This window comes from Alosa pseudoharengus, unplaced genomic scaffold (genome assembly GCF_046254945.1).
Source record: "Alosa pseudoharengus isolate Yale_2024_CS ecotype anadromous, Long Island Sound unplaced genomic scaffold, YU_APseudo_1.1 YU_APseudo_1.1_scf_17, whole genome shotgun sequence".
NCBI classification, from domain to species: Eukaryota; Metazoa; Chordata; class Actinopteri; order Clupeiformes; family Clupeidae; genus Alosa; species Alosa pseudoharengus.
Genome location: NW_027468640.1, coordinates 30,088,813 through 30,100,516, shown reverse-complemented (window position 1 = coordinate 30,100,516; position 11,704 = coordinate 30,088,813). Strand labels below are relative to the sequence as shown.

The 11,704-nt window shown below is 48.5% G+C and overlaps 1 protein-coding gene across 4 annotated transcripts in view; it reads right to left on the bottom strand.

Annotated features, from left to right (window-relative positions):
* The window catches only part of svep1 (sushi, von Willebrand factor type A, EGF and pentraxin domain containing 1), an 83,304-nt gene that overhangs the window by 29,882 nt on the left and 41,718 nt on the right, over positions 1–11,704 (bottom strand). For all 4 annotated transcript variants that reach the window (XM_076289263.1, XM_076289265.1, XM_076289266.1 and 1 more), the window contains 16 exons: positions 11,298–11,405; positions 8,400–8,531; positions 7,901–8,092; positions 7,090–7,211; positions 6,787–6,889; positions 6,231–6,491; positions 5,545–5,778; positions 4,625–4,786; positions 3,820–3,981; positions 3,189–3,350; positions 2,756–2,844; positions 2,309–2,405; positions 1,690–1,803; positions 1,108–1,221; positions 665–866; positions 166–323 (listed from right to left, as the gene is read on the bottom strand). In XM_076289263.1, the coding sequence (XP_076145378.1) occupies positions 166–323; positions 665–866; positions 1,108–1,221; positions 1,690–1,803; positions 2,309–2,405; positions 2,756–2,844; positions 3,189–3,350; positions 3,820–3,981; positions 4,625–4,786; positions 5,545–5,778; positions 6,231–6,491; positions 6,787–6,889; positions 7,090–7,211; positions 7,901–8,092; positions 8,400–8,531; positions 11,298–11,405 (2,412 nt within the window). The remainder of the gene's footprint in view (positions 1–165; positions 324–664; positions 867–1,107; positions 1,222–1,689; positions 1,804–2,308; positions 2,406–2,755; positions 2,845–3,188; positions 3,351–3,819; positions 3,982–4,624; positions 4,787–5,544; positions 5,779–6,230; positions 6,492–6,786; positions 6,890–7,089; positions 7,212–7,900; positions 8,093–8,399; positions 8,532–11,297; positions 11,406–11,704) is intronic.

Genomic DNA, 11,704 nt, shown 5'->3' with positions numbered 1-11,704 from the left:
AGATTTTTCAATTTTCCTCCTTCCAATTTCACTCCAATTACTAACTTATTTTCTCCCTTTCTCAGCTTTTACTGTATGATAACATTTCTGCCCTTTTTTCCTCTCTCTCTCTCTCTCTCTCTCTCCTTCTCGCTCTCTTTCTCTCTGTCGCTACGGTGTCTATACCTGTCTCACACCTGGTTCCATTGAACCCAGGGGGGCATCGGCAGGTGAAGGTGCCGGGGCCGTCCAGGCAGGTGGCTCCATTCTCACAGGGGTTGGGGTCACACTCGTCCTCGTCGATCTCGCAGAGCGGCCCCCTGTACCCGCTGGCACACTCACACCTGACAGACAGGTAAGGTAAGGTAAGGTAAGGTAAGGTAAGGTAAGGTAAGGTATATTTATTTACAATATATATGTTCGGCATTGAACACACAGCAGAATGGGCAACCACATTAGGCATAACAATCAAGCCAGGGAGCAAAGCCATCACATAGCCAATTCATGAACATGACATTAGCTATACGCTTTATGATATTCGCTGGTACTGACCAGGGGCTAGCCATCTTTGAGAATTAAATCAGTGCTATATATATATGATGATTTCACTTAGCATTGAATTCTAGTCAAATTCTGCAGTGCTGGGAGAAATAATGAGTGTCCAATCCACAATATAGATTCTTACCTGAAGTTATTGACTCCATCTACACAGGTAGCTCCATTCAGACAGGGGGCGCTGTCACATTCGTTGACGTTGACCTCACAGTTGTCCCCAGAGAAACCTCGGATGCAGGCACAGACATACTCCCCCACCAGATCCTCACACGCCCCACCATTCTGGCACGGGCTGGAGGCACACTCGTTTATCTCCAGCTCACAACGAGAGCCTAGACACACAGACACACAGACACACACACACACACACACACACACACACACACACACACACACAGTGTCAAGTGTTGTGAGTCTTTGCCATAATATCCATATGGAAAACTGTTTCACAGGCAACTGATCATTTTTTGTGTAAGACCGTCAACATGCTGAAAAAGTAACCAAAACTGTTTTTTTTTGCCTGTATCCAAGATAACCACAGCACTAATATCTTTGACCGTCCAGCTGGCTGACCTGTGTATCCGTCTGCGCAGCTGCAGGTGAAGTAGTTGACCTTGTCCACGCAGGCGCCCCCGTTCTGGCAGGGCGAGGAGCTGCACTCGTTCACCTCCGCCTCGCACTGCGACCCTGCCAGACGACCCAAACAAACAAACAATTACAAACAATTACAAACGATTACAAACGCACAAACAACACACCGCCGCGCCACATTACTGTGCCATGCCATGAGGCTGGCGTCCTCTTCAGCAGCAGGCGGGCGCTCCACACCACCCCCACGCCTCCACTCCATCCCTCCACCCCTCCACCCCTCCACCTCTCCACCCCTCCACCTCTCCACCCCTCCACCTCTCCACCCCTCCACCACTCCACCCCTCCACCACTCCACCCCTCCACCTCTCCACCACTCCACCACTCCCAGAACCCGCTGCCATCCCTCTCTCGCCGCCAGTCGGGTCGGTCACGCCTGAGGAGGCAGGCAATCCCCTACCAGGCATGGAAAAAGTGCCGCCACCGGAGCGCGTGCCGACGGGCTGACTCAGAGGCAGGCCGTGGCAGCGGCGGTGTGGTGCGGTGTGGTGCGGACGGGTGCCATACCTACGAAGCCCGGCTGGCACTGGCAGTGGAAGTCTCCCATGCCGTCGCGGCACAGCCCGCCGTTCTGGCACGGCTCCGACTCGCATTCGTCAATGTCGCTCTCACACTTCGCTCCTGTGAGAAAGACAGAGAGGGAGGGAAAGAGAGAGAGAGGGAGAGAGAGAGAGAGAGAGAGAGAGAGAGAGGGAGAGAGAGCAGACGAAAGTTTATTTTTCCTGTAAACCTAAAGCACGAGGGTGAATGATTCATCTGAGCCACACCAGTCCTCTTCCGATAGCTCCATAGGAATGTTTCTGCTGATCACGAGGGTTAAGTCGGGGCACGAGTAAGCCCGTCATTGGCATTGTCAGGGCTAATGCGTCTCCAATGCAGACAGCTAAAGTCCTTTCATGTGTTTTGCACCAAGGCTTTCGCTGAACCAGCTGTTTTCACTCTTTGCTTCTGCGGCCTGATTTGTACCTCAGACTTGCGCTGATTAACAAATCCAGATGGCTAAAAACAAAAAAGAAAATAACCTGGACCTAATGTCGTCCAAAACAGCACAATGTTCCAGTCGCCACAGAGAGAAAGAGAGAGAGAGAGAGAGAGAGAGAGAGAGAGTGGAGATAGCTGGTCTTACCTGTGAATCCTGGTTGGCAGGTGCAGACGTAGCCGACCCCCACCTCCTCACATATGCCTTTGTTTTGACACGGGTTCAGGAAACACTCGTGAAACACCTGGGGAGCAGAAGACAAAGGCCAGGGATGCTTTGAGTCAGAGCGGGCAAAGTGAGCACACATTTGTTTCCATGTCGTCATTCCAAAGGGGCCCGGGCTACCCTTCTCCGACCCACATTTGGGAGAGAGAGAGTGAGAGAGAGAGAGAGAGAGACATTCATAAACAGACAGATAGACACCCAGACAAATAGATACTGTATAGGCCTACAGACAGACAGATAGATACTGTACACAGACAGACAGACAGACAGACAGACAGAGAGGGGCTGACAGACAGACTGTCCGAGAGCATTAGACATTTTGAAATGGCCTCGGCTGGTCAGCCTGGAGGTCCTGAGTATGCCGCTCACCTGACTGCTGGCATGGTAGTCCGGCCCAGCGTCCACCTCAGGGGCTGACGTCGCACTCTCCTCCTTTGGCAAGAAACTGGACCCAAAACCTGAGTGGGAGGGAAAAATTGGGGGGGATGAAGACGGAACGTGACAAGGCAGAGAGAGAGAGAGAAACAGAGTGAGGAAGAAAGAGAGAGAGAGAGACAGAGAGAGAGGGAGTGCACATAATTCTCGCTGTCAAGCCTGGAAAAGATTATCTCAGAGCTTATTCATCATCCCCCCTCTCATCTGAGGCATATTTTTCCTTGCGCCGTTATTGCCATTTATTAGCGTGAGCGGGGAGGGGTGTGGGGGTGCGCTATGCTATCTGCCCCCGTGTGTGGGGGGTGTGGGGGTGCGCTATGCTATCTGCCCCCGTGGGTGGGCGGGTGGTCGTGGAGCGGAGACTCACTGGAGCACTGCTGGATGGCCGTGGCCCCGTTGACGGTGGTGGTGCCGTAGAAGGGGCAGGAGAGGCAGAAGGAGCGTCCCTCCTCGGGCTGGTAGTAGTCGTGCGGGCAGGGGTAGCACGGTACCAGGCCTGTACGGGAGAAGTGACCCGCGGAGCACGGTACTGTGGAGGCCAAAGGATACACACAACGAGAGAGAAAGAGAAAAAGAAAGAGAAAGAGAAAGAGAGGTGAGATTGAGGGATTTATTAGAGATTTACTGTATCAGTGACTATGTGGTATGAATCAGTGCTTAAATGATACATTGCATGAGGCTTGATAGTGTTAAAAGAGTCGAACCAATTTGTTTTTTTCCCCTGCACTCTCCATTCCCAAAACATTTAGAGCAACCACCCCCCCCCCCCCCACCTCCTCAGTATAATGAGGCGAACCAATCTCCCAGCGTAAACAAATTTATGGTGCAACTTCAAAATAATGGATGTGTGTTTTCCTGATCTGAAGGAGCTGGCATCGTATCAGAGCCCAATAGCCCATAAATAATTTCTCCAGCACTTTAAACTCCAACAAAGGGAGGGCTGAGAAGACTGGTAAAAAGCTCCTCCTCCTCCTCCTCCTCCTCCTCCTCCTCCTCACCTCCGCACTCTTTTACGTCCTGGGCTCCCCTGATGACGGTGGAGGTGTCCTCGGGGCACTTGATGCAGCGGCGGGTGCCAAACTCCGGCTGGTACTCGCCCAGCGGGCACGATTCGCACGTCTCCAGCCCCGTGATGGAGGAGCTGCCAGGCTTACACTGTTCTGCAGGTAGACAGGAGAGGAGAGCAAAACCAGCAAAACAAATCTTAACAAAAAGGATTCTGCACGCTTCTTTTTCAAAGCCACGCATGACATGAAACAAAAGAAAGGAAAGGAAATCAAGAAGTGTGCGTACCACCATTTCAAGTATTTTGTGAGATTTGTTTTTAAAGATTTTTGTCCTCTGTCTGGGGTGTGTAGAATGACCTCTTCCAACTGATTCATGACTTCACCAAATGAACAGGGTGACCAACTGATTCATGACTTCACCAAATGAACAGGGTGACCAACTGATTCATGACTTCACCAAATGAACAGGGTGACAGAAACACACGGTATGTATATGGGACTTTGGAGTGTAGATCAAATAAGTTTCACCTTTGCACTTCAGCATTTGAAATGGAGATATAACCTTCACACTACGAACCATCTGCATCTGTACCCAGAAATGGATTCTGCAGCTGTTCTTGTGTTTTGAACAAGCTGACCAAAGTTGTCCATAAATGGTAGCCTTTTAGAAGACTAAATCTCCTTTGAGTTCCTATGACTGGGATCTAATACATTTTTATGACTTTTCTTATGACTTTTATGACTTCCAAATCCTAGCGGACGAGCTGGACGCTTGAGCTGGACGGTCGACGCTCACCTTTGCACTCGGCCTGGCTGCGGGAGTGCAGGTAGGCGGTGGAGAAGCCGGCTGGACAGGGCTTGCACTCCATCTGTCCCTCTTCGTCCTGGAAGGAGCCAATCCAGCAGCTCTCGCACTCGCCGTACTCCAGCGAGAAGTACGTGCCCAGGGGACACTGGACTGAGACACACACACACACACACACACACACACACACACACACACACACACACACACACACACACACACACATACACACACACACACACACACACACACACAGGACAGCTGGTCAGAGCCCAATGCATGGATGTTAATACAGTACATGGTAAACTTTCTGAGCAATGTTGATGGGCAACAGCATGGCAACATGTTGCCATCATCAATCAATTATCCAATCAGAACATGTTCACGCCTGCTGATGATTTAAGTCCTCCAGATAGAGATTTGTTGCCTGATATCAGAAAGAGCCCAAACAACACCAACACCAACACTTGGGAAAGAGCCCAAACAACACCAGTCAGTAACACTGCTTAACAACACTGCTCAAAGTGTCATCACCTTAACTCTTAAAGGATTATGGTATGCTTTATGAGGGCTATATGCATTCAGGTGTCTTACGTTGGAGTTAGCGTTACTCTGCCCCTCCACCATCTCCACTACCATTAAGAAGCTTCATCAAAGGATGACACCTTTGTGAGCCTTAAATGTGTTAATAAAGACCCTCGAAAATTCCTTAGTGGGTTCTTTTTAATTCATCTCTTTCCATTAAGAGTGTAGAAGTGAAAATATAGTGGCTTGTTTGAAATAAATGCATCAGTAAACCATTTATACAATTACAGTAGACAGAATGACACCAAAGGGATCTTTAGAATTTGACATCTAGAAAGTTAGGAAACAAAAGACAGAACACGCCAGACACAAAGGCTCCAACTTACCACACATGCGGCCCTTGAGCACGGAGCCCGGGCGGCAGTAGAGGGCGGCCCGCTTGCTCTCGAGGGACTTGGGGTCAGCCACGATCATCTCGGAGGAGACGTGGAAGGAGGTGAAGGGCTGCTTGCTGAGCGTGCGCTTCAGCCGGTTGGTCAGCTGCTCCAGGGCCCGCAGCAGCCGACGCTGGTTGACCACCTCCACCGAGTCGTTCCTCCGCAAGGGCAGCGGGATGCTTGCTGGGGAAATGAGGCCATGTTAAGTGGGACTTAAGCAGATCACGTCATGTAAATTAAGAAGCCATCACGTCAAGTAGCCTGGCTATTGTTTGTTAATATTGTTCGTAAGAAGGCATTATATGGACAGGGTCATGAAGATTATAAAAAGATCTTTCATGTATCTATGGTGTATCAATCAATCGGTTTATCTCACAAAGAATTTGTGGAGAAAATCTCTGTTAAAAAGAATGTTCCAGAATCACAAAACATTTGTTGGTGTTTAGAGTTTCTTTGACATCTGAGTGATTCTGATATCATAAAATAGCCTCTCCACCTTTTTCTGAGTAATAAGAGGCACATTAATCAACAAGCAGTGTCCTCTGCTTCCTGCGTGTTCTTCCCTATCTCTGCCAGCTGCAGTTTGCATGTGGTAATGATTGAGATGGACACAGCTGCCCTCACGTTGTCCGTACCGGTGATGTTGAAGTTGATCTGGATCTTCTGGTCCCGGGTCGGCCCGGCGATCTTGCGGTGTCTCTTGGCTCTCAGGGCATAATTGCTGCGGGGGTAGCTGGTGCCCCGGGGGTAAGTAGCCCGGGGGTAAGTGGCCCGGGGGGAGGCAGGCGCGTCCTGCTGCATGGGGGGCCCCTGGCTGTCGGTGGCGTAGCCAGCGTCAAAGTAGGCGTAGTCCTGCCCATTCTGCGAGCCCCAGTTGTTGCCCCAGCCCCCAGGACCTGGAGAAGACGGAGAACAAGCAGGAGAAGGGTGGAGGAGCTCCGTTAAGAGCAGACACAGGAGAAGGGTGGAGCAAGCACCAACTCTCCAGAGATGCAGGGGAAGAATAAATCACAGCAGTTCTGTCACTGATAAACCCTCAATTTTCTTTGCATGGAGTAATTGGTACCCAAGATACCGTATGGTTTCATGCGATTTCCTGAACCTCTGTGAAAACAGTTATGGGGTTACAGGAGCCGGAGCTGAACTGAAAGTAAGACCAACCTATTGCACTGAACTGAAAGTGAGACCAACCTATTGCAAATCCATTCTCATAATAGTCGTACTCCAGACACTGGCCCTGTGACATCACCTCCAGCTTGCAGGCAATATCATCACCAGCGCATAATTCTGGGACCTGCAAAGGGAGAGAGAGGTAGAGAGAGAGAGAGAGAGAGAGAGAGAGAGAAAGGTTGCCACTTACACATTTGCAATTTAATTCAATGTGATTTTATTAATACAGCAGCACAACATAAATGAAGATGTCTCAAGGCCTGCCTGTGCAAGCAATAATGTCACGTCATGTATGTGTGTGTTTGAAATCTGCTTTGCTCTCACCATGTCTTTCAGGGCTGTGTTAAACTCTCCTCTGAAAGACTTGAGCATGTCCTGGTCGTCACATCTGGAGGCTTTGAAGAGCATCTCGAAGGGCTTGAGGCCATTGTTGGCCACTCTGTTCACTGAGATGGACAGTGTGACAGTTAGATACACCAAACTGTGCAGGAGATTCATGTGCTGAGTAACATACGGACTCATATTTCATTAAAAGTAGATACACAACAAAGTGAAAATTGTGAAGGAGGGGGACTCAGAGACAGAGAGAGAGAAGAGGAAACAGAGAGGAGAAGGTGAGACAGAGGAAGAGAGACAGAGGAAGAGAGAGAGTGTGAGAGAGCGAGAGTGTGAGAGAGTGAGAGATAGGTTGTGTGTGTGTGTGTTTGTGTGAGAGGGAGAGAGGGCGAGAGTGTGTGTGAGAGGGAGAGAGGGTGTGTGAGAGGGAGAGAGGGTGAGAGTGTGTGTGAGAGGGAGAGAGGGTGAGAGTGTGTGAGAGGGAGAGAGGGTGAGAGTGTGTGTGAGAGGGAGAGAGGGTGAGAGTGTGTGTGAGAGGGAGAGAGGGTGTGTGAGAGGGAGAGAGGGTGAGAGTGTGTGAGAGGGAGAGAGGGTGAGAGTGTGTGTGAGGGTGAGAGTGTGTGTGAGAGGGAGAGAGGGTGAGAGTGTGTGTGAGAGGGAGAGAGGGTGTGTGAGAGGGAGAGAGGGTGAGAGTGTGTGTGAGAGGGAGAGAGGGTGAGAGTGTGTGTGAGAGGGAGAGAGGGTGAGAGTGTGTGTGAGAGGGAGAGAGGGTGAGAGTGTGTGTGAGAGGGAGGCTCACAGGAGCAGTCGGGCCGGTCTGGGGAGCGGGGTGGTAGCCAGACCCCATTATGAGCACAGAAGTAGCTGTGCACGGCATCCTGGGTAAAACTGTAGCCCTCCTGGCAGCGCAGTGTGCAGTTGACCCCCTCGTCCTTCTCCACACAGGTAAAGTCCGCATTCACCGGGACGTACGGCTGCACACACTTCTTCCCTGGTGTGGGATGGATGAACAAGATACATTATTTAAATAGATACACAAATCTTCGGCAAATATGATGTAATCTTCAGTTATAAATCTCAAAAGGAGACTATTAGGCTCAATGTGTTCCACAATTATAGCACAATGGGTAATGTGTTATTCCTCATTGCCTCATTATTGAGGTAATAAAGTTCTTTTCCTAGAATTCTGCATCATTGCAGTGTTAAATTTATGTGTATAAATCTTCACAATCAATTCAATATTGATGTAACTGTTTGGTCACAGCCTAGCCAAATGAAACACAAGTCTGGGCACATGCCTTGAACAGTGATGACGAGTTCACAGGTGCGGTTGTTGCCAGAGGAATCGGTGGCGGTGTAGAAGACCGAGGTTTCGCCGTCAGGGAACAGGGCACCGGGCGTGTGAGTGCTGGAGATGTTGAGGCGAGCTCCTGCAGGCAACGACACCAAAACCATGACGCCTTACAGTGAAAATAACCACAACCGGACTCCCATACATACATTAAGCCTAGTTGTCCTACACTAAAAAGACCACTTTTACTCCTTACTGCTACTGACAACATGCCCTGCACATTTCATACACAGATACACGGTCCCAAATCTACCCAAGCTGCTTTCTGGTTTTTAACCTCAAATGTATCAGTATCAATAACATTGAAGTAACCTGCTCAAAATTTCCCTCAACTGATCAGATCGACATTTCCTTTTGTAATGTAACAGAAACCTCTTCAAAGTTGTTGCTGATGAAGACATGGCTCCCAGTAGCTGATGCGGTCCACTTTTATCACATCACGACCACAGCTACACACAGTATGAGTCAGACCGGGGGAGCCGTTAAACAGCGTCTAATAAACCAGGGCATGTCGACATGTGAGACTGGCTCGTCTGGCCATTACATGGCTTCAAAATAATGCTGCCCTTGGCCAGGGAAGGGGTAATTGCTGGTGTCTGGACGGCTTAAGTACACAAAAGCACACGTGGGGAGCGAAAAAACATGAGCGAGGCGAACAAACTGCTGCAGCGCAGTCAGTTTTATGGAGCTCACCTCAGACTGTTTCCACAGTTGAGCGAAAAGAGGAGAGAGAAAAAGAAAAGAAAAACAGATAAACGTCTTCTCACTCAACAGAGGAGGGGAAATAGAGTGACAAGGGCATCTTTAGAGAGAGAGAGAGAAAGTAAAAGGCATCCTTGATGGACAGGAGGAGAGGACACGGAAAGAAACAGAGAGAGAGAGAGAGAGAGAGAGAGAGGGAGTGCATGGTAGAGAGAGTGAGAGTGTGAGAGAGATTTAGAAAGAGCGATAGAGAGAAAGAGTGTTTGAGAGAGAGTGAGATCTGGTTTCCGAGGCCGTCTGACACATGTCTGGCTGGCCCTGGCGGAGAGAGACGGTGTCTCCCTGACCACGGCTGCTTAATATAGCCGCCCGCCACTCAGGGTGCGGACATGGAAAAACAAAACACGCTGACGTCGGAGAAGGGCCCGAGTGACGTCGGCCTGCCATCTTGGTTCGTGGGGCAACCGCAAGCTATTCCTGTGTGACTGTGTGGGGCACTGCGGGCCCTCTGGCAGGAAAGTCGCAAAATGTGAATATTTGAGTGCATGCGTGTGTGTGTGTGCATGTGTGTGTGTGTGTGTACAGAACATGTGTCTGCACGTGCATGTACGTGTGTGTCCAACTGTACAAAAAGTGAGTGGTTAGTGGTAGAAGCAGAGGTCCTATGCTCCATGGTCATGCCTTCATCACAGTAGCTACGCTACTGACACACCCCAGTCTAGCATCAGCAGTACAGAGCATTAAAGATGCACTTGTAGTTTTTGTTGATATGGTAGTGCTGTTCTAGAGACCTATTGTTCATGCACATTATAGCATACGTGAACGCTTTGGAATCACCTGCATTAAGGTGTAAATGTGTCTTCAAACATTGTCTGATATTCATCTGAATTAACAATAATGAACACAATTTGCTTTCACAAACTGTGGCATTGATCTTGTCCATATTGAATATATCATTCAAACCTTCACAATGCTGGTTGGAAAAAGTCAGTGAACTCCAAGTCGAATGGCTTCAACAAAAGCTAATTTGAGACAGAAATTGATGAAACAAGTTTGAGCGTGTGGTTTAGAGCTACTTTCACTAATAAAAACACTTAAACAGTTTGCTACTCATGAAAAAACATTCTGACGTGAACCATCTCAGAACCATCTCATCTCAGAAGACCTATAACAAAGAATTGCTGATTTTCATAAAGCAGAAAAAGGCTACAATGCAATCTCAAAGAGTTTACATTCTTCAAACCACACATCAACAAACTGCCATACAAGGACATGATTCAGTACTATGGGTAGTGTGCTTAGGAGTGGGTATCCAGCCAAGAGGATACCAAACAAAGTGTTCACTTATTTTTTCCACCAGCACTAAGAATGTTTTATTATGGGGTATTATGGGGTACATTGTGTTTGTCTATACTAGTGATTTAGATGAAGATCATATTATATTTTATGACCATTTAAAGCAAAAAAAACCCCAAAAGGTTCACATCCAACATTTTTGTATTTATTTTTTTATAACAAAAGCTATATAAACGATATCGCATCTTAAGTAACCATCACCCTTTATTATACCGATCCTGTGAGGCTAACGGCTTAAAAGGTGAGGTTAAAATGGCTGAATAATAACGACTCTTAATGAAAGTGTGCCAAGATGACTACAATTTTAAGTTAAAATGTATATTCTCACTTTAACCTTAACCAACCATGACATTAACACTCTATAAGTGCAAGATGGGAAACAGAGGAATTTCCCTTTTCCTCCCATTTGCTATTGTCATCATTTGCAGCTTTATTGTATTTCCCATTGTTGCTTATGTAATCCCTCTTACTCCAGTCTTGGATAGCCTACTTTCCATCCTCTCCTCTCCCCCGAGCCATCCAGGTCCCTCGGGGGAGAGACAAAAGAGCCACCAAAATACAAAGTAATGTGTCTACCACACGTTTGTTCCAGCACCTGAGTCGGCGCCACACGTTTTAAACGCATTAAACCCCTTGAAGGTACCAGGTTCTCATGGTCGTCTTGCCAGACTGTGACAGAGTAGCATGCGCGCTTTTCCAGGGCCTGCCCTAAAACGTTGTCTCCGCTAAGCCGGCGACGAGGAACCGTCCCCTCCTCCCCGTAGCTCTGCTCTGTCCGGGCGGATACCTGAGTTGTCGGAAAACTGAGGCTCTTCCCAGACGACGGCCGTCTCCGCGCCCGTCGCCTCCACAGTGGGTGGAGACCTGCACTTGTCAATCATGGGTGGCTCGGAGTCTGTGGAAAGAGAGAGAGGGTTTAATGGGATTTAGTCGGCTAAATGTCACCACCTGTCATGGTTGCACATCAAGGTAAAATAAAAACCAGCCACGGCATAACAATAACATTTAATTGTGTTAGGATCTCTTTAATACGTTCATCACTGCTGCCCTGACCAAGGCACTTAAGCCAGAGTTACTCAAGGACAGGGGTCGGTAACCTTTTTTGCCTGGAGAGCCACTTTTACCAAATGTATTATTTTTTTAATCTCAGAAGAGCCACATAAAGACGGTTACAAGAAAAAGTTAAGCCAGAGT